At 50.9% G+C, this 21,788-nt stretch overlaps 1 protein-coding gene across 3 annotated transcripts in view; it reads left to right on the forward strand.

The window, feature by feature from the left end:
• The window catches only part of ADA2 (adenosine deaminase 2), a 28,806-nt gene extending 13,555 nt beyond the window's left edge, over nucleotides 1-15,251 (forward strand). For 2 of the 3 annotated variants that reach the window (XM_044755967.2, XM_014854162.3), the window contains exons 5-10: nucleotides 6,575-6,702; nucleotides 8,614-8,704; nucleotides 10,347-10,455; nucleotides 12,602-12,759; nucleotides 13,376-13,578; nucleotides 13,819-15,251. In XM_044755967.2, coding sequence (XP_044611902.2) covers nucleotides 6,575-6,702; nucleotides 8,614-8,704; nucleotides 10,347-10,455; nucleotides 12,602-12,759; nucleotides 13,376-13,578; nucleotides 13,819-13,918 — 789 coding nt within the window. In that variant the 3' untranslated portion in view covers nucleotides 13,919-15,251. The remainder of the gene's footprint in view (nucleotides 1-6,574; nucleotides 6,703-8,613; nucleotides 8,705-10,346; nucleotides 10,456-12,601; nucleotides 12,760-13,375; nucleotides 13,579-13,818) is intronic. The other variant, XM_070494125.1, reaches the window with a different exon arrangement.
• The last annotated feature ends 6,537 nt before the right edge of the window (nucleotides 15,252-21,788 follow it).

A 21,788-nucleotide genomic window follows, 5' to 3' on the forward strand; every position in this document is an offset into this window, starting at 1 on the left:
TGGAAGCGCCCCCCCACCTCGCCCGGCCCAGCCCGCCTCGTCCCCGCGCCGTCCGCGTCCCGGTGGCGCCCTCTGGGCCCCGCGTGTGCCGCCTTTGCTGCTTATGGCTAGCTGTGGGATATTTCAGGCGGCACCGGGTCTTACGTTGCCTGGTGTCCTCAAGAGGCCCCGATAGTGACAGGCATGCGTCTTGATGGTGGTCCTCAGACTTGGGTGTACCTAGGAATAGTTTGGAGGCTTGTTCGACCCCGCCTCCAGGACTGATTCCGCGCTCTTGGGTAGGCCCAGGAAGCTGCGAAGTTAACTAGCCGCCGCCCCCGCTCGGATGCAGATGCTGGGATCCAGACCGCGCCGGGGAAAGGCCTTCTTCACCTTGACAAAGCACTAAACATTGTCTTGTTTGAGTCTCGCAACAACCCTGCATTTTACAGATGTGGAAACTGAGGCTTGGAAAGGTCAAAGAGCTTGAGCCAGGTCACGTTGGTGGTAAGGAGGGACAGGATAGAGGCCGGGGTGCTGGGCTTTCTGAGCGTTGTGGCAGCCACGGTCCTCTCCAAAGGAGCTCCCTCAGGGGGCATCCGGCTGCGATGCTAGTCCTGCCCGGCAAACGAGAGCCCCTCGGATTGGCGAGCTGACGCCTCACCCCGAATGGGGCTGGCCCCCTCTAGGGCGTTGCTTCCCGTGGGGCAAGTCCTGGCAGCTTCTTCAGCGCCGGGAGCCGGAGGGCCCTCAAGCGTGGTAGAGCCTGCGGCTCCTTAGGGGGCGGGGAGACATCGCGGAGAGAGGGTGCGGGTCCAGGTTGATTCGAGGGCTGTGCTTCCATCTTGAGGCCGGTGGAGAAGTATCTGGGGGAAGTTGGTGCGACTTGGACTGGAGGGAAAGAGAAAGGCTGGAGAAGTGGTTTCCAGCTCCATCCGTCCCCTTTTCTGTGTTGGTGTTATCTCCTTACCGTGCCGAGGGCGGACACTTGGGCGCCAGGGTATTTACCCCGGGGGCCTGCCCAGCTCTTCTCTCCCCACTCCGCCAACCCCCCACCACCCCCTAGCCAGCCTTCCTAGAGCTGCCGGCTGCCGGGATTCGGGACTCGGGATTCTGGTAGAAGCTGAGGGGGATGGGATTTGACCATTTGTTCTGGGCTGACCCGGGAACAAAGGCCTCTGGCAGCAGAGGGTCTGTGCCTTAATGCCCCCCATTAGCCAGAGCAGGGAGCCATCAACACATTAACAACTAAAAACCGTCTGCACTGGAATTCTTTTGCTGAGCCGCAGGACTCCCCCTTCTTGCTGGTGGGGCTAATTCCGGGCCTGGGAGGATGTTGATGGCCTCTCCCCGCGGCTCAGCCTCCTATTGTCTTCCTAATGCTGATAACAAAGGCTGCTTGCCTTTAGCAACAGTTGCTAGGCGGGTCTTATCTCCTGGGCTCCAGTCCCTTCCCCCACGGCCAGCATCTGAGGCCCAGACTGGGTCCCGGCCAGTCCTCAGAGGGCAGCTCTTACAGGCCCCTGGAGGGTTGGCAACAGGAGGGCGCCCTGCTGGCGCTTACTCATGGGGGTCTTAGGAGAGAGACCGTCAGCGGCAAAGAGAGCCCACCATGGTCATTTCCAGACATGTTCCTGGATGCTGTCACTTGGGTAGCATGCAGGATTAGTGCCCCCCTATCCACCCCCCACCCCGCAAGGATTTTCCTGGATTCTTAGCAGACCCTTCATTACAAATACCACCTGGCTTTTTGCTGAAGTGACCACCGTTTCATATCATTGGTGTTTCTCTATGAGAGTACTGGCAATAGCACTTAATGTCCTACGCTGTAATTATGCTGTTTGTCAAATCGACAAAAATGGTAGACCTTAACCCTAGCTGTACACTATACATGAGAATCACCTGGGGAAGTAAAAAAAAACCTAACAGGTTCCACCCCAGAAATTCTGATTTAATTAGTCTGGGGTGGGAGCCAGCATGTTGCCCTCCCTGGGTGATTCTAATATGCATTCAGGGCTGAGGCTCTGCGACCCCTGACACGGTAGTATGAAGGTGAGGGCAGGGATCTCTGCTGACGGGACCTCAGGGTTAGCAAGATTCTGAAACTGAGCAGACTTCCAGCCCCCACTCCAACTGGAGTAGGACTGAGTTTCTTAACTTTTTTAACCCTCAAAATCCTCATCTCTAAAATGAGACCCACCTAATAGTGCGATTTTGAGAATGAAATGAGATTCTGCTGTGACGCTCTCGGCCTACCCCTGGCACCCAGCAGAAGCTCAGCCAATGCCTGTGAGGGAAACCGCTCGAGCAGTGAAAGCCAGTGGCTTCGGGAGTGAGAAATTCTGAGTCCTCATTTCTGGTCTGATACAAACTAATTGTGTGACCTTGAGCAGCTCTGCTCCCAAAGTTCCCTTTGATCCCTTCCAGCTTCAGAATTCTTTCATTCCATGATACCTGTAGACAATAAAACTTTGTAATCTTATATTGGCTTGTGAAAGTAGCATGTGGTTTGAATAATTTGCCCACAAATTTATAGTCCTCAATTAAACTAGACAGTCAAGAGTCATTTGACAATGGAGACATGTTGTGAGATATGTGTCTCTGGGTGATTTTGTTGTTCAGTGAACACCGCAGAGCACTCACACACACCGAGACGGCAGAGCCTACCACACAGCCACGCTGAATGGGGCCACTGTCACATACATGGTCCCTCGTTCACTGAAACGTCCTTATGTGGCACATGACTGTAGTTAAAAGTTGAGATAATCCAAATGGAGCCCAATATATTTTTAATTCAAGAGGGGCTATTACAAGGATATAGCAGCTTTTGTATCACTTAGTCTTGGATGAGTGATTGACACCAGCTACTTGTACTTACAGATTGTTAAATTCTTGATATTAACTCATTTTCCTAGGGCAACTGCAGAGTTTGAGTTATTTTTCTACATCTGATGATAGATTGGTAATATTATTATTAATGGTTATCATTTCTAAGTGCTTTACAAATATTAACTCATTTGATCCTTGCAACAACCCTAGGAGGTATGACATTTGGCACAGGGAGCCTGAAGCCGGAAGGCTGACCCGAACCTCCAAACCAGCTGAGACCTTTCCTGCACACCCGGCTTCATGGCGGTGTGCTACCCACACTAGCTGTGAGGCTGTGAGGAGTGGCAGGTCTCCCCTCTGGAAGGGACCTTCCACTCCTTGAAGTGGGGGTTCTTTTGAGCATTCAGGTTCTGTCCTAGGTGCTTCCAGCACTGAAGCCTGCAGTTTCTTTGCCCAAGGACAGGGGTGCAGAAGCACAGGGCATGGGCAGCCTTGGTGGCAATTTACTGGGGTACCAGGAATCTAGGAAATGCTCTGAATGCGGCTTCAGCATCTCTAGACTTGGTCTTTATGGCTCCTCATGTGACGGGAACCAGCAGCGGGACTAGAACCCTGGAAGGCAGGGGCCCCAGCTCTTCAGCGATGAGCACTGGAATGATAGAATTGATGAGTTGGAACCGCTGCCATCTGCAAGCCCCCATCAGGCCCCCCGCGTCCCCCACCCCTCCGCATCATTTGCCTATCTCTGCAGACTTGATTAATCTGCTGGAGATCTTCTTTTAGGCAGAATTGTCGTTTGTTGATTTTTTTGAAAGGTTTTTCTTCTGTCTCCCTTCTGTTCTACTAGCACTGCTCCACTGGCCACCCCTCCAGCACCGTCTATACATCCATGCAGGCTGGGGCATAGGCCTTTTAAAACTTCGGGTGGACAGCCCTCTTCTTAAGTTAATGCTCATGGATGGAGCTCCTCCTCTGGTGCCGTAGGAAGCAGATGGGAAGATCAAAACCACATGGACCCTACACTCAGGGGTTTACAATCCAGTTAGGGTGTCTGGGCAGGTGACTGAGTCCTGACAGAGACATCAAGGCATGGAGCAGAATTCTGTTCTTCCCTTCTGCAGATCAGCTGGGGAACGCCAAGACCACTTCAAATAAAAATTCTGCGTTGGATTAACACAATGGTTCTCAAACTTTTACACTCAAAAAACTTGGAGGATCCCAAACAGCTTTTGTTTATGTGGATTATAGCTACTAAATCCCGTATAATATAGCCTGTATTAGAAATTAAAACTGAGAAATTTTCAAAACAAGACTACACAAGCATATGATCCCTTATTTGTCAGAGCAATATTGTCACACATGATGCAGCTTCTGGAAAATTCTGTACACGTGTGAGAGAATGACAGTAAAAAGACAAGTAACATCTTAAAATTTTTATGAAGAGAGTTTTGACTTTGTAGATAGCCTGAAAAAGCCTAGGGGATCCACGGGGTCCCTGAGCACACTTTGGGAACCGCTGGGGTATAGCATATAGGTTCTTTCAGCATCAAAGATTTGAAGATTCTAACAGAGTGCCTGGAAGTCTGCTGAGGCCTTGATCAGTGACAGGAAAAGCTCTGTTAAAAAGTCCTTGGTAAAGTAGGAGAGGAGAAAGGTAACTTTTCTTTTACTCTCCCAGATTCTATTCTTGGGACCTGCAAATTAAACTGACAAAAGCCACATTAACAGGAGAAAAGGAATACAAGTTCTCTTTGATGTGAATATTTAATTTTTACATGCATGGAGGCCTTCATAGAAAATTGAAGACCCAAAGAAGTAGATAGACCAGGTGCTTATGTACTATTTTAGCAAATGGTGATAAACTGTGGAGAAGTGACAAGACAAAGGAAAAGAGGTATGAGCTTCTGGGGCCCTCAATGTGGGAAGGTGAATGTGGGGCTCTTTTGGTAAGGCTGTCTGCAGACCCCACTCAGCGGCTGGCTGTCCCCTGTGGTAAGGGTGGCCCTCCGCCTGGTGTGGGGGCTGGAAGGGGACACTTTCACAGGCAGAGAGGTGCGTCCTGCTGCCAGGCAGGTAGGAGCAGGGCAAAGAGCTACGTCTGTGTTCGCTGCTCCCTAACTGCCTTCGGTTTGAAACAGTCCTTCCGTAAAGTGGCATATTTCCAGGGTGGCATGTTCCAATGCCTGCAGTAGACGATAGTGATACGGGCGATCCTAGATACTGAGGGAACAGTACCTAAGGGTCTCCTCTCTGGGAGTCCTGGCAGTGGACCGTTTGGTGAGGCTGCACACGGTCGCTCTGAGGCCAGCGATCAGGGCGGTACCCTGAGATCTGGTGCCCTGGGGCCAGGCGGCCTGCAGCAGGGCGCCCAGGGACCAAGGGCAGTGCCGCAGAGCTGCCACCAGCAGGCGGGGAGGTCCCTGGGCTGGGAGAGTGGTCTGGGGCGAGTGACGGGGGGCACGAGGAGAGGCCCCCTGAGCACCCAGCTCCTGTGAGGCCAGGGGATCGGGAGCCAAGAGCTGACTCCAGTGAGGAGAAGGCACTTTCCCTTCAGGATAAAGAGGCCGCTCTTGGCTCCCTCCTGCCTCCCTCTGCCTCTGCTCCCTGAACCCTCTCAGCCCTGGCTCTGGGCAGAGCCACTGTCCCCTAGTCCAGGACTAGCAACCTTGTAGCACCGAGGCCACCTGGGATGGGGCCACCTACCTACACAGTGGCTGCCCCCGTCCCTGCTTATCAAGTCCAGTCACCTCTCCAGGCCCAGCCTTCCTCAGGGAGAGCCACTCTGAGGCTACTCAGTGACGGGCAGCCCCTTCTTCCTCTACGATCCCTGATCCCTATACCTCTGTTTAGCACTTATTCTTCCTGCTTTGTTTATAAAGACGGGAGAGTCTGTCCTCCAAAAACTCCTTGACGGCAGGCATCCTGCTCGTTAGCATGTCTTCCTCCCTTCCAATGCCCGGCACAGTTCCTTACACACCACAGGTCCTCCATTCATGCTGTAGAAGTGACTTGAACCCCGGTGTCTCCCCATCCTCCCTCGCCTACAGTCTCTGCAAAAACTCCCACATCTTCTCCTGACCTTCAACTGCCAATGAACACACCACTGTGTGCAGGAGTAAGAACCCACCCCGTGACAGGGGAGGGCAGAGGGAGTTGCAGGGGAGGCGCCCAGCCCCCCTCCAGCCCCAGTCTAGTGCCTCTCCCAGCAGGCCTGGTGGGGCTCGACCTGCTAGGTGGGCATTTCAGAGGAGACTCCTCTACCACCACCACCCCCCCCGCAAGTGTCCTCTTCTCCACTGCCCCTTCCTCCTGTGTCTTACCTACTGCCCACTCCTGGCCCTTCTCCCTCTGCCTCAACCATGTCACTCTTGGTGTCCCTGGTGGCTGTGGCCACCTCAGGGATGCTTCGCACGGGCTGGGAGAGTGGGGAGAAGAAGCAGTTCCTTGGACCACTCTCTGGCTCCTGTCCTCTCCCTAGCTGACCTGTCCTTCGTTCATTATATGAGTACTGATGGAGCACCCGCCTGTGCCAGGCCTCTAGGTGGAGGACCAGCAAGGAACAGGGCAGGCAGAGCGTCCAGTCTCATTGCATCTGAGAGCTTTCCCCCAGACGGGGCCAGGACTTCCGATAAGTGTCAGAGACCATCGAGGGCATTGAACAAGGAGACTGCAAAGCCCAGCCTAGTTTTAGAGACCATTGGTTATTGCGAATGAAATTTGCTTTGGTCCCCTCTGATGTTCAGTCGGGACGGTGCTTCCCTCCCAGGTGTATGAACTGAACGGGATGGTCCATAACCGAGAGTGGTCAGTGAAGACTTACAAAGAAGTGGCTTATATGTTTGCGAAAAAGCATCCTGGGTTTATTGGAATCAAAATCATTTATTCGGATCACAGGTGAGAGAGAACGTGGCTGAAACTGCAAGAGTTGGCAGAAGGGGATGTGGGCAGAGCTATCAGGCCGGGAAGGGAGAGGGGAGAAAGGGGTGAGAAGGGAGGCTGGGAGCCAGAGGTCAGAGATCCCTTGATGTCAAAGAGCCAGGGCTCACTGTGTGCACTTGCGTGTGAGTGCAAAACTCAGTATCTGAGGGACCGGCTCTGTGGCGCAGCGGTTAAGTTCGTGCACTCCGCTTTGGTGGCCCCGGGTTCACAGGTTCGGATCCCCAGCGGGGATCTACGCTCCGCTTATCAAGCCATGCTGTGGCAGGTGTCTAACATATAAAGTAGAGGAAGGTGGGCACGCATGTTAGCTTAGGGCCCATCTTCCGCAGCAAAAAGAGGAGGATTGGTGGTGGATGTTAGCTCAGGGCTAATGTTCCTCCAAAAAAAAATCAGTATCTGAAATCACTTCTAGTTTGAGTCTTCACAGCCGGACTGAAATGAAGAACTGTGGCAATTTTCCAGATAATTCTAGGCTGTGACCCCACATTGGCCTGGTGACTCAGTTATGGCTATAATGTTTTTGCCTAAATGTTTGGATAATTGGCCCTTTTCTTTGTTTCAGTTTGCCACTGGGGCTCTGTCTCCTCTCAGCCATGTGCTCGCTGTGTGTGGCTGTGTGCAACGTCTTGGTTGGTGATGGGCCCTGAGTGACAGCTGTCTCAGTGTCTGTGTGTGGGGACCCCACAGCAGCATGGTGGTGTGGAGGACCCACTCCTTCCCCAAGCAAGTGCAGAAAGCCTCATAGCTTAATTTTCCTTCTGATTTTACCAAAGGAAGAGCTCTCCTCTCTTGTCAAGGAGCAGCCAGCAATGGCCTGTGGCACCCAGGCTGGAGCCGCAGGGCAGCAGCCAGAGGGGATCAGCCCCGTCAGGCTTGGGCAGGGACAGGGCCGGCACCCCCATTTGTCAGCCCACCATGGGGCTGGGCTCCAGAGGACAGTGAGACTTCCAGGCGCCGCCCCCTGCCGCGGCCCCTGAACGCCCTCTCCTCCTCTGGGGCCTGCACCTGTGGGCTGGTCAGCCAGGATGGAGCTCACAGATGGGCCCACTGGTTCTGCTTAGAGGTTCTCTGGGGACCAGAGGCAGGAGGGCGTGAGGGCTGAGCCGAAGTGGTAAGTGTTCCCCGTGTCCTCTCAGGGCGCTGCGGGAGAGGGAATGGGCAAGTGTGGGGAAGAGGAGGCAGGACAAACTTTAGGTCACAGAACTGAGGATTGGAACGAGTGAGCCAGCTGCTGGCAGGGGCCTTCGTCCTATCGCAGGTTGTGCCAGGCCTTTTCTTTTGGTGTTTTGTTGTTATGCTGCTTGCCTCGTCCCTGTCCTGGACTTGAAGAGAGAGGGTACAGAGGGAGGTCAGACAGCTTGGTTATATGATTTCTGGAGTGCCCAGGGTCCTGCTGATTTAATCAGAGGAAGAGGACAAGTAGTTGCCAGGTCCAGCTGACTTGACAGGGACTTGGGTGGCCTGTGGCATTTCACAGGTGTCCAGTGAACGGAGAGCTGGCCTCTGTACTGCACCGACTTCCAGGCCCCACCCTCTCAGGGATGCAGGACAAGTTTTGGACAAGGCCACTTTGCTTCATCCAAATGTAGATAGATAAAGCTTGTCCCATGGGCCCCTTTGCCTCACCTCTTTTCAGAGAATGTGGGTCCCTCTGGAGCCAGCCAGAGTCCTTGACAGAGAGGGATGTGGCAAAATAGCTCTCAGATGTAGCCACTTAAAGGGATCAGAACAGCCCTGTGGGGACGGGGCGATGCGGGTTTGTGAGATGGTTGCTGTGGACCTTGGACCAGAGTAGCCATAGGCACTGAGGGAGCCCTCTGGGGTGCACAGCTCTGTCAGTGCTGAGCCACGCTGTCTCTCTTGCAGATCCAAAGATGTGTCCCTCATCATGGAGTCCGTCCAAACAGCCATGGTGCTTCGAGCCCTGTTCCCCAGGATGGTGGCAGGATTTGATCTGGTAAGGGACTCTGCCCACAGCAAGGCTGTCCGAGGACGGGCCCAGCAGCAGCTCTTGGTGAAGGGCCAGGCAGCACCCACTGAAGCCCTCTGCAGAGGCTCAGGCTGCCACCCACCGGCCTGGTCAGAGTTCAGCACTGACCCTCTCTAGGGGCCTGCGAGGGGATGACAGAAATGGCTGGATGGCTAAAAGGGGAAGTTCCAGAATAAGGAAGGCATTCAGGGAGTTTGGACAATAGTGATAGGCTTGTTCCCCATTCCCCTGCCTTCTGCCCACACTGCTCCCCTCCATCTGGCCCTTCCAGCCACGGCACATGGGGTCGTGTCTGGAAGCAGAGATGGGGCTCGCCCTGGCAAACTGTCACGGCTGTGAATGCTGTCCCTCCCCCCACCTGCCATCGCTTCCCCAGCTGTTTTTGAAGCTGCACATCCATACCCCTCACACCCCCACATCAAAGCTGTAGCCAGATCCTAACAGCCAGGCCACACTTCCCAGGTGACAACTCATTAACCTCATTAAGGAAGCTAAATTAATTTGGACTAACTGGCTGAAAGGCACTCCTGACTCCTTCTCATAGAATCTGTACATTTTACCCCACACTGTGCTTAAGCTCCTGCTTTCAGACCAGCCGGAGCCCAGACGACTGTCTCTCAAGTAATCATTTTGTTTGGACCCAAGGCGTCCTCCTGGGACCCTTGAGCTTTGCTCAAAGGACCCACCTCTCCAGAAAAGGGGCAGAAGTCTCTCCATCTCACCTTTTCCCTCTGTGTGCAGCACTGACGAAGGAGCCTGACAAGGGGAGCTTCTGGAACAGTCCATACAAGGACTCTAATGGACAAGGCCTTGTGGGAGATTGGGGTTGGAGGGGAGATAGGTAGTTGTTCAAAGGGGTCCACTTGCAAGCTCCAAGTTTCTTTCAAATCTATGCTCCATTCTACTACATTGAATATCCCCATTTGTTTTATTATAAAATTGTGCCATTACCCCCCTCCCCACAAATTAAAATTGGCATTCTGAAGGAGCTACCTTTTATCCTAAGGCCCCCTTACTCCTGGCACACAGCTATAAAGCCCTGAGGGTATGTGTGGCTTAGTCTGAAAAGCATGATTTTGGTGTAGTTACCCTTCATGTCAGTTACAGCTGAGGAACTGAGTCGCAGACGGACTCTGCTAGGAAACTGACACGCCCAGAGACCCACAGGTGACAAGTGGCCAAGCTGCGTCTGAACTCCTCCTGACTCCTGGTCCAGGGCTCTAGCTCTCTGTCTCTCTCACTCTCTTCCTGTCTCTCCCGCTCTCAGCCTCTCACTCTCTTGCTCGCTTTCAGTCTCTGTGTGGCTCTGACACTCTCTTGCCCCTGAGGAGCTCAGGGCTGAAGCACAGGGGCTTGGACGGTGGTCCGGGAAGACAAGATGGAAAGGGCTGGAAGGACACGAGGCATAGCCTCTGCCTAAGGGGGCATTATTTCCGGGCAAAACGCACTCTTTTCTTTCCCGGTTCTGCTGCTGGTCATTCTGAAAAGGCTGTGTGAGCAAGACCTCAAGCAGTACTGGAGGGTTCCAGGGAGGCTGCTCCCAGGCTGCAGGGAAAAGTGAGGCATGGATCAAGCAGATGGCTCCATGCCTCTCCTCTCTGTCCTGCAGGTAGGGCGTGAGGACACCGGCCACTCCTTGTACGACTACAAGGAAGCTTTGATGCTTCCAGCCTCACATGCGGTGAAACTGCCTTACTTTTTCCATGCTGGAGAGACAGGTGAGCCATGCAGAGACAATCAGGACTGAGGAGGTGATGGGCGGGAGGCTCCTCGCCATTGCTCATGAGTGTCGACGGGGCCTTTGGCAGTGGAGGGGGTCTAGAGTCATTTATGGCCCTTCTTCATTTCATGTATGTCCTCCCTTTTCATCTCAACAGCAGCCCCAGGAGAAGGGACCACGCTGACAGTAATAGTATCAGGCACTTCACATATGTTATTTCTAATTCTCACTCCAGTCCTGCTAAGAAGTTGTTTTTATCCCCATTTTATAAATGAAGAGCCCAAGGCTCCACACAGTGTAACTGGTCCAAGGATAAAGGGCTGGTCAGTGGCAGGGTCTGAATCTGAGCACTTTGTGATGAACGGTGAGGTGAGGTGAACTCACCTGTCCCAAGTCACACACTGTTCAGTGGCAGAAGTGGGACTAGACGCGGGCTGCCCTGGCATCTAGGAGGCTCTGTCCACACGCAGCAGTGCTGAAGAGGAGCCCCTGTCCTGCCCAGGCAGGCTGGCTGCTCTTGTTCCCGAAATGTCCTAGCCCAGCCACATCTTAGTTCCCCAAAGCTCAGTCCACGGGCTCACTAGTCACTTCACAGCCCCTCCCGTATTCCAGTCCTTAAATGCATAAACCCTAAGCAAAAGGAGTATCAGATCATGGCTGCAATCTCAGATCGAAATGAAGATTTGGGGGCTTTGACTGGGAGGAAAGCTTGCTGCCGCCTGCCCCCGGCGTCTCTCAGAACACCGAGGAGATGAGGAGAACGCGGTGGGAACTTGAGTTTCACAACCAGGCTCAAACCTTGGTTTATCACACCATCTCTCAGAGGAAGGGTCCCTGTGCATGAATCTCTTTTTCCTGACATTTTGAGTCATTTAGATCCAATTTAGATCAAAGCTGTTCTAGGAGATTTGAAGAACTGTTTATGGGGGATGGGGAAGGGGGTTGTCAGCCCTGAAGAGCTTGCGGTCCAGTTGGGAAAACCGTGCCTACCTGTGTGAAACCACTTCAACAGTATGAAACAGTGTAACACGGGACTGACCCAAATTCCAAAATATATGGTTGTAGGAGAGGATTTTGCCAGGACTTGGGTATTTAATACCAATGAGTAATGTCCTTATTAAAGAAGAAGAAGAAGAAGAAGAGCCAGTCTTTGAAATCCACCTGAAGCACGTGCCCTCACCAGCAGTGGGAATTGCTTGGGTTTGATTCCTGACAGAGAAGTGGAATTTTCATATTTTCCATGTGGCTTGGTTAGGATGCTTTGGGCTGCCAGGAATGGAATGCGCACATCAAATGGGTTTTACAGTAAGATTGTCTATTATCTCACATGATAAGCAACCTGTACTGTCCTCATCGTATCTGGGATTTCACCCTACTTGGTTGTGGGATAGTGAAGTCACATTCAGGTGTGACCGTATCCAGTAAAGTAGAAGACAAGATGTCTCCTCAGGACATCTCCTTCTATTAGGGCAGAAGCCTCAGGAGAGCCCCACCAATAACCTCCCAGGCCAGCCTTAGGGCTGTGCTAGCTGCTTGGGAAGCTGAGAGAGTCAGGACCTGTCATTTTCACCCTGTAAAGAGGGCCCGCCTGCCAGGAAGGCACAGCAGGGATGGCTGCTGAGGACCAGCAACAGCATCTGCCACCACTTTGTTCATGCTGGCCATCATCATCTTGCCATTGATATTGTCCTACGAGTACTGTTAAAGTATAAATTAAAGTAAGTACATACAAATAATTATATTGACAGAGTCTGCACACACTGTTGTAAAGATCATAAATATAAAATTCCCAGAAAATAGCTCTGGAAACAAACAAAAAATGGAAAGAATATGGACTGTGGGGTCAGATAGACCGAGGTTTGAAAGCCAGTTTTGCTACTTACTAGCCGAGTATCCTCCTTCAATTTATGAAGCCTTTGTAAGTTTCAACGTCCTCATCTGTTACACACATACATACGTACCTGCACACAATAAAGGCACACCATACCTCTCTTTAGTATTGTTATAAGGAAAATGTGTGTGTGCGTGTATTTGTGTTAATGTGCGCTTCTCTCCCTTTTCTTGCTTGGGGGGTCTGAAGCCTTTATCTGAGGATGATCTGTGGGTCAGATCCATCCTATTTAAGATGACCCCTGTACCCCCAGACTGGCAGGGTACTTCCGTAGACAGAAACCTTCTGGATGCCCTAATACTGAACTCTACCAGGATTGGCCATGGATTTGCTTTGAGTAAACACCCAGCAGTCTGGGCTGACTCCTGGAAGAAGGACATCCCCATCGAGGTGTGTCCCATCTCCAACCAGGTATGCATGATCCATGGGACCAGTCCAGTATGATCTTTTGCCCCAACCTCAACCTCTGCTCTGATTCCCAAACTTTTTCCCGGTATAATTTCCCTCTCCTTAACTCACTTGTTTTCTGTATTCCTCCACTCTCTCCCTCCATTAGTAGAAGTATTTAGGAATGGCCCTTTGCCCAAACCATTCCTCAAAATGAGGCAGCAGAGAGGGTCCTTGGTGAGGTGGAATTTTAGGCAAAGCTGTAGACAAACCTAAAGGGACATTGGGGAAGGCCAGGGAAGTGGGGAGGGGGTTGGGGGGAGGAGTGGGCGTAGGATCCTGCTGCTTCCACAGTTGCTCGGGTTCTCTGTGCACCTTCCTGTTGCTGTGTTGAGGAGAGCTGCTCTGCGCAGGACCAAGAGAGACCAAAGGTTTGTGGTGGTGATGAAACCCGGAGAAAAGCAGAGCATGAGGACTGGCTCTATTCTTCGTGTCAGGACTTTGCCCAGAAGTCATCCCAATGTTCAGAATAGTGATGGGGATTAAAAGGAGCTGATTATGCTCTAGGGTCTCACCTCCCTTGTGACGACTCTTTTTATGGATCAAAATTTGTTTTTCTCCTTTGCCTCCTATTGGGCAGGTTCTGAAACTGGTATCTGACTTGAGAAACCACCCTGCAGCTGTTCTGATGGCCACCGGGTACCCCATGGTGATCAGCTCTGATGACCCAGCTTTGTTTGGAGCCAAAGGCTTGTCCTATGATTTCTATGAGGCCTTCATGGGCATTGGGGGGATGGTGGCTGACCTGAGGACACTCAAACAGCTGGCCATGAACTCTATCAAGTGAGTCTCCTGTGCACTTCCCACTCCCTCTTCCATCCTACAACTTGTGTTTACACCTCCCAGAGGTTTGGGGCAGAAGCCTGGAAGGTTTCTGTGGGTTTTCTCCACCTCGCCTCTGTTTTGTTCTTGCTCCTGGACTGAGGAGAAATGTGCTCCTCAAACATCTGAGATCCCCTCATACTGCCTGTCCCGTCCCACACCCCTTCCCTGGGGCTGACCTGGGTGCTTCTTTTCCTGCAGGTACAGCGCCCTGTTGGATATGGAGAAAAAGGTGGCCATGAAAACCTGGGAGGAGAGTTGGAATAAGTTTGTAGCTGACCTGGCCAGGAGGCCAAACTGAGAAGGCAGCCATTCATCACCCAATTCTTCTCCTTCCCTCCACAAGCCCTCTTCGTTTTCTTTCAATCATTCTTGAATCCACTCCAGTGTAGTCTCCACCTCCATTTCTTTATCAAAAGTGACCTTGTGAAGGTCGTCAGTGGACTCCATATTGCTTGAGCTCTCAGAAATCAGTTGACCGAACTCATCTTTTTGAAATACTCTCCTCTCAGCCGCAGTGACATCAACTCTCTTCATTTTCTCCTTTCTGGGCATTGCTTCCAAAGTCCCTTTTCCAGATGCTCCTTCTCCATCTGATCTCTGTGTTGAATTTCCTCAGTGCTCAGTCCTGCCTCTCTTGGTTCTTGTCTCTTTGTTTCTCTCTTCTACTTTTCTCTTCTCTTCTCACTATCTACTCTTTTCCTAGTCTCATTCATTCCTTTGCTTTTAAATGCTACTTATTTACTGATGATGCCTACATTTATTTATTCACTTGGATGGCTCACAGGAATCTCAGAAACCTCCCTTGTGCACTTGTGAATTCTCAGTCTCTTCCCTTTCAACCTTGTCCTGGTCTTTCCCATCTTGGTAAATGGCACTTCCATCCATTCCACACAGTTGCTCAAAGGAGAAATTTTCAGTGAAATTCCTGATACTCCTCTCTCCCCTGGTTCCTCCATCAGAATCTCTCTTGATTCTATCCACCCCTCTCCACCTCTACTGCTATTGGCTGAGTTGAAGCCACTATCACCTCTTGCCTGACTTTTGACAATAGCCTCCTAATTGATCTCCTCATTTTTGCCTTCTCAAATTCATTTTTCATGGAACAATGGCTTTCTAAGAATTAAATTAAATCAGGTTACTCCATTGCTTACAACTCAGTGCACTTAGAAAAACTCAAATGTCTCAACAGGGCATATAGCATCCTGTTTAATCTGGACCCCTTTCAGCATCATCCCACCCCAGTCGCCCCTAGTGCACCAGACTCTGGCCATACTGGCCCTTTGTTCCTCAGCTGTGCTAAGCTCTATACTACATCAGGGTCTTTCTCATTCTCTCTCCATGGAATGTCCTTGTGCGCACCCTTCAGGTTTCAGGTTTCCTGTCATTGTCTCAGGAAGTTTTCCCAGAACCCTAACCTATTATTCTGTCTCACGGCACTTATTTTCCTTCATGACTCTTATCACAATTCGTAATTACATATTTATCTCTGTGTTTGTAGTCTCTCTCCCACCAGACTGTAAGCTCCCTATGGGCAGGCACGAATGATTTATGTACATGGTGAACCCAGAGCCTAGCTCCATGCCCTGCACCTAGTCAGTACTCAATAAAAGATGTGTTGAATGAATAGATACAACCTGTATGTATTGAGCTGGTAACTGAGGCAGGAGAGAGCAGAGCAGAGTCTCCCCAAACACAAGACCTCGTGGGATCAGATTCTGGCTCCTGGCCTGGTCTTTGGGAGAAGAAAGGCCTTGTCCTCACTTGACTACAGGGTGTGAAGGAGAATCAAAGAATTCCTCAAAAGTCCTGGGTGGATTCAGATGTCTTCTCCTCCACCATCCATCACCTGCATCTGAGCTCTCAGGCAGCAGCCAACCCGCTCTCCATTTGTAGTTTATCACTGTTTGGTTCATGGTACTGGGAAAAGCCTTGCTGACTACGAGGCCTCAACCACAGGCTGATTCCCAGATGGAACAAAATGACCTCTAAGATCCTGTCTACTTCTAAGGGTCTTTGATTCATTGCCTTAACCAACTCCAGTAGATCAGCTGACTTACTTTTTTTTTTAAAGATTGGCACCTGAGCTAATATCTGTTGCCAATCTTGTTTTCTTTTCTTTCTGTTTTTTTTTTCCTTCTTCTCCCCAAAGCCCCTGAGTACATAGTTGTATATTCTAGTTTTAGGTGCTTCTGGCTCTGCTATGTGAGACGCTGCCTCAGCGTGGCTTGACGAGCCGTGCCATGTCTGCGCCAGGGATCTGAACTGGCAAAACCCTGGGCCGCTGAAATAGAGCGCACGAACTTAAGCACTCAGCCACGGGGCTGACCCCTGACTTACATTTAACAAATGGTGAAAATGGAACTTAGTAGAATGGGCTTCAGTAGCAAGTTGCCATGGTTACTGGGGTCTCCCAGGAGTGTAAGGTCTCTGGCCTGGCCTCAGTGTAATCTCTGATTTGGCAAAACAAACCAGCTACAGTCTTGCCTTCAGGGCTGGTTCAATAGGCTGAATCCTAGCAGAGAACTAGGAACACCAACAGAACCAGAATCTGAGTTATGAAGATCTGGGAAACAGGTTGTAGCCCCCTCAGACCTGAGTAATATTTCTGCCGGGGGTAGAGTAGATGAAGCTGATTTCACTCATTCCTCCTGCAGGACGTCCCAGAGGGTGCCCTGACAGAAAGGTCTTTTGGAAAAAATGTGTCTTAATTGAATTTCAGTATACAAATCAGGCTGCATCTGGGGACTTGCTAGTTATTTAAAGAAAATCTGCAGCAAAGCCTTCTGTTAACAAGATGTCTTTTTGTAATTTGAATTCATGCAGTCTATATTTTTTAATTTATTTCTTAGAGTGAGGTTAAATCCTTTTTCCTTCTTTGTCAGATGAATTGTCTGGGCTGGAAAAACCTAAAGGCCAGGGGCCTGGAGAGTCCCTGACATGCCAGGATCTTTGCACAGCATGTCCCCACTGTCTGGCCTGTGGTGGACGCCCCAGCCAGCTGCCTGTTCTCGGGTCTTGAAATTTTGCTTCCGTTGGCACAGCACCCTGGAAGGGCAGGACGGCTTCTAGAAATTCAAAACAAGGGATTGTTGTTGGAGATGTGAATCATCCTTTTTCCCAGCTGGTTAGAAGTTGGGCTTCAACTTCAGGGAAAACCATGGAACATCTTTCTTATTATCTTGAAATGACGTGAAACCTTCAGAAAACTTGCAAGAATACTACAAAGAACTCTGAGATACTCTTTGCCCAGGTTCCCCAATGTGAACATTCTACATTTGCTGTATCATTCTCTATCCATATCCAGATCCAGATCTCTCTTGATGTCTATATCTGTATATCCTATTTTTTCTAACCAGTTGAGACTTAAGTTGCAGACACTATGCCCGTTACTTCTAAATACTCCAGTGTACATTTCCTGAAGACGGTGCCGTTCTCATATGTAACCACCCTAACCATCAAAATCAGGAAGTGAACACTGACAGGATACTACCATCTGGCCCTGGCCCTTCCAAGCAGTTTTTTTCTGGCCCAGAACCCAGTCCAGGATCACGTGTTACATTTGGTTATCAACTCTCTCTTGTCTCTTTCAGTCTGGAACAGTTCCTCAGTCTTTCCTTGTCTTTTGTGACCTTGACATTTTTGAAGAGTACAAGCCAGTCATTTTGCAAAGTGTCCCTCATTTCGGGATTGTCTAACGTTTCCTTGTGAGGAGATTCCAGTCATGCACTTGTGAGAGGAATGCCTCAGAAGTGGTGTCTTATCCTTCCCAGTGCGTCGCATCAGGGGCACGAGGGCCAGGGCCTGCCGGCCGTGGTCTGCACCAGCAAACAACAGCCAGTCATTGAAATTTCAGTCTGTTGCTAAACCAGTGGCAGTCTGAAATTCGTCACTGTGGGAGTTTTCACACCGCAGAAATCAGCAAATGTTAGGAATCACTGCCCTGCCCCCAGCAGTTGTTAAACATGTCCCAGCACAGCAACGCAGGCAACTTGTTTGTCCCATTACGATGCCGTTAACTTTGGTCACTTTGTTAAGGTGGTGTCTACCAGGACTTGCTACTGTAAAGTTTTTCCCTTTGTGACTAATAAATATTTAGTGGGGAGACACCATAACTCTATGTAAAAATCTTATTCCTCAGGAAAGCTTTACCCATTTGTTTTTGCCTCCATTAGGGTCATTGTCTGAATCTGCTGTTACTATGATGGTTGCTCTTCCAGTTATCTGTGCTGTGTAACAAATTATCCCAAAACTGAGTGGCTTAGAAAATAATAAATTATTTAGTTTTGTTATTTATCTCTCTCTCACAGTTTCTGTGGGCCAGGGATTTGGGAAGGGCCAGCTGGGCAGTTCTGGGTGGGGTCTCTCATGGGGTTGCAGTCACAGTGGTGGTGGAGCTGGGGCTGCTGGGAGCTGGCCAGGCTTCACCTGTCTCTACACAGTCTCAGAGCTCAGTCACGCGGCCTCCTCCGCGGGCGCCAGTCTGGGAGTCTGCACTTCAGGGCAGCCAAAGGCTTGAGAGTAAGTCTTCAGGGAATAGAGCAGAAGCTCTATTGTTTTTTCTGATATAACCTTGGAAGTCACATGTGTCACTTCTGCCATACTCTATAGGTCATATCTCTCTAGTCTAAACTCTCCTGGTTTCAAGAGGAGGGAACAGAGACCCTACCTTCTGATGGAAGTCTGTCAAAGTCACATTGTAAGAAGGGCATGTACGATTAGAAATATTGTTAAAAAATATTTTGGAAAATACAATCACCAAATGGTGACTTTCTAGTGCCACCATTTCTTCCATATTTATTAGTTGCCATTCTGCTGTAAGGAAGAGCTTCCTCTCATTTGTTTATTTATTTATCAGTATGGCTCACGGATTCTGACTCTATTCGATGGACTATAATCTATTACTATCATTATGTATTTTGATGTCACACCTTCCAGATTTGGCCATGGGAGCCCTGTCATGCTGGCTCCCGTGACTCTTCGATAAATCTCTATAATTTTTTCAGCACTTCCTTACTTTCTGACACAATAAAATGTTCTAAGTTTATTTTATGTTTTCTCTATCTCATGCTGGAGATCAACCATTTCTCCAGAGAACTCTGGTTCTTTTAAGTAGAGAATAATACTTAGAAGCCTTAATCTGGGCATTAGATGTCCCCATTGCTACTGGTGTGTGTGTGTGTGTGTGTACACACACACATAAATATGATTTATATATATATATACCCACACACATAAATACATTTATATATTTAAAAATAGAAATATGTATTTATACATGTAAATTTATATCTATTTTCCACATACATTAAATCTATCATTTTACACATATATATTTATATACATTAAGTCTACTTTCAAATTTATCTATGTATATTAAAAAACCATGAGTTTGCGCCCATACCTCCAATTCCATTCCACACCCTAGCGTTTTTTCCAGCCTCTGCTCTTCCCACCTCTATAACTCTGTTCCCCGCAAGTGAGAAACCTGGATCCCGCTGTCCTCAGCGCATTGTTATCTTTGCTCATTCCTCTTGTGCGCAGTCCATCTTCCTCTCCTACTGCCGCCTCTTGAGCTGGCCCCACAGGTCCCACTGGTCCCAGATGCCTCAAACGAAGGGAGGGGAACCAATTAAGAAAAGGGAAGGAGAGGGAAGAGGAAAAGATTTGGAAGAAGAGGAGAAAGCCACGGAGTTTTTAGAGTGTGAAGTGGCCCCTAGACTGGGGACAGGTTTACAGGCGTCACCGAAGCTTCCGTTTCAGGGCTTGCACACGCGTGGGCCTCTTCTAAGAGAAATTGTGTATCAGTGAGTTTAAACGGTCTTTCTTCAAGGGCACCCTTCAAATATGTGTAAGCCTCAGAAGCCCACAAAGTCTGAGTCAGTTCTTCATCTGGAATGAGGACAACGAGGGGGAGGTACATTGGCTTCAGAAGACCGACTAACACGAGATGAACATTATAAGGTCCTCAGCCTGGAGGGGACCCTGAAAGGCTAAACCGTGTCCCACCTTCTGGGGGAGCTGCCCGCCACTTCCTCAGGAAGAAGTGCCTGTTTGTTTCGAAGTGCACCAGAGTAGGTTTCTGTAGCCCACCTCAGCCAGCAAAGTCCAGAATCCCCAAACGTTCTTTTCCCAAGGCCAGGAATCTGAATGATGATGTGATCCTTGCCCCTCACAAAAACTGACCACTTGAGGATTGGATATAGATAAACGTATCTATAGGCCCAAATTAAGTTAGCATGCTAGATTATAAACACGTATTATTGTCACATACATAATATATGTATGTTACTTTAAATAGCAGTCATCCTAAAAATAATGTAACCTTCCTTGTCCTTTCTCCTCTGTCCTGGGAAGGGTGTGAATAAAACCCCGGGCCTAGAAGAGCTGCTGGGGTGTTGCGAGCATGGCTGGGGCAGGCAGCAGCTTCAATTGGCTGGGCCCTGAGAAACGCCCAGGCTGACCCAGTGTGAGGCCAGGGCAGAGGTGTGGGTTCATTCTGCCCAGGCTTCTGAGCCGACAGCCTCTTCCTCCTCCACCTGCAGCACGGCCCGGACCCAACCTTCCAAAGGGCTTTTGCCTGTGGACTGTCCAGAGACCACAGTCAGGGGGACAAGGTTTGTCCAGGTCCAGCCAGACCTCTCTGCAGTTGGGGAGGGTGGGAAGACTGGAATTTCTAGATTCACAGAATATCAGAGCTGGGAGAAGCCTAAATATCATCTTATCTAACCTCCTTGTATTTCAGAGAACTTGGTTAAGGCCCAGAGAGGGTAAATAACTTCCAAGGTCACACAGTAGGTGACAGCAGGTTTCTCCAGTCTTAGCTCTGCGCTCACCCTAAAGCGCGGGCTCTCTCCTCTCCTTGTCTGAATTGCCTCTCAGGGGTTCCCCACGAACTCCTGGTGGGCCTAGTTTGGTTCTCTGGCTCCGAGGGTGCGGTTGGGGCAGCCTCAGCCCCTGACCCACCCACGGACAATCCTTGCCCGACCTGGAGCAGCGAGTTCCCTCCAGGGACCCTGGCCCTCCTCTGGCCCTGCCCCAGTCCGGACACGGCCTCCGCTTCCTGTCCCCAGGAGGAGCGGGCTCTTGGAGCGCGGCCCGACAGCGCGTGGGCAGAGAGGGGCTGTCTCCCGGGCAGAGGCCGTCCATCCCCGCGGGCAGAGGCCGGGCGTCTCCGCGGGCAGAGGCCGGGCGTCCCCGCGGGCAGAGGGCGGGCGTCCCCGCGGGCAGAGGCCGGGCGTCCCCGCGGGCAGAGGGCGGGCGTCCCCGCGGGCAGAGGCCGGGCGTCCCCGCGGGCAGAGGGCGGGCGTCCCCGCGGGCAGAGGGCGTCCCCGCGGGCAGAGGGCGTCCCGGCGGGCAGAGGCCGTGCGTCCCCGCGGGCAGAGGCCGTGCGTCTCCGCGGGCAGAGGCCAGGCGTCCCCGCGGGCAGAGGGCGTCCCCGCGGGCAGAGGGCGTCTCCGCGGGCAGAGGCCGGGCGTCCCCGCGGGCAGAGGGCGTCCCCGCGGGCAGAGGGCGGCGCGCGCCTGGCCCCTGGCGGCTGCTCGCGGGACCGCGCGGACGCCCTTTTCGCTCTCCGCTTGCTTCCCGCGTCCTCTGCTGTCGCCTCCCGTCACTGCTGGGAGCGGCGCTTACTAATAAAAATTTCTGATTTAAACATGCTTGTGGTGGCAAATTTACTGTAAACGTCAAAAAGTGTCGCGGGAAACAGAAATGCCCACGCCCGCACGCCGTCCGAATTTAGGGCTTGCGGTACAGGACGGGGGAGTGGGACTATGACAATTTTTACATTTGTGATATTTAAAATAAAAATTTTGAACAGGTGTAGAATCATATTTCAAAAATAAGAAAACACGAGGGGCTGGCCCCATGGCCGAGTGGTTAAGTTCGTGCGCTCTGCTGCAGGCGGACCAGTGTTTCGTCGGTTCGAATCCTGGGCGCGGACATGGCACTGCTCGTCAGACCACGCTGAGGCAGCGTCCCACATGACACAACTAGAGGAACCCACAATGAAGAATACACAACTATGTACCGGGGGGCTTTGGGGAGAAAAAGGAAAAAATAAAATCTTAAAAAAAAAAAAAAAAATAAGAAAACACGAAAAGGGACACGTTGGGAAGTCTTAATTCCACCCTTACTTGCCCCCATCCTCTCTCCCATGCCACCCATTTTTT

The sequence above is a fragment of the Equus asinus genome, chromosome 22, assembly GCF_041296235.1.
Source record: "Equus asinus isolate D_3611 breed Donkey chromosome 22, EquAss-T2T_v2, whole genome shotgun sequence".
Lineage (NCBI taxonomy): Eukaryota > Metazoa > Chordata > Mammalia > Perissodactyla > Equidae > Equus > Equus asinus.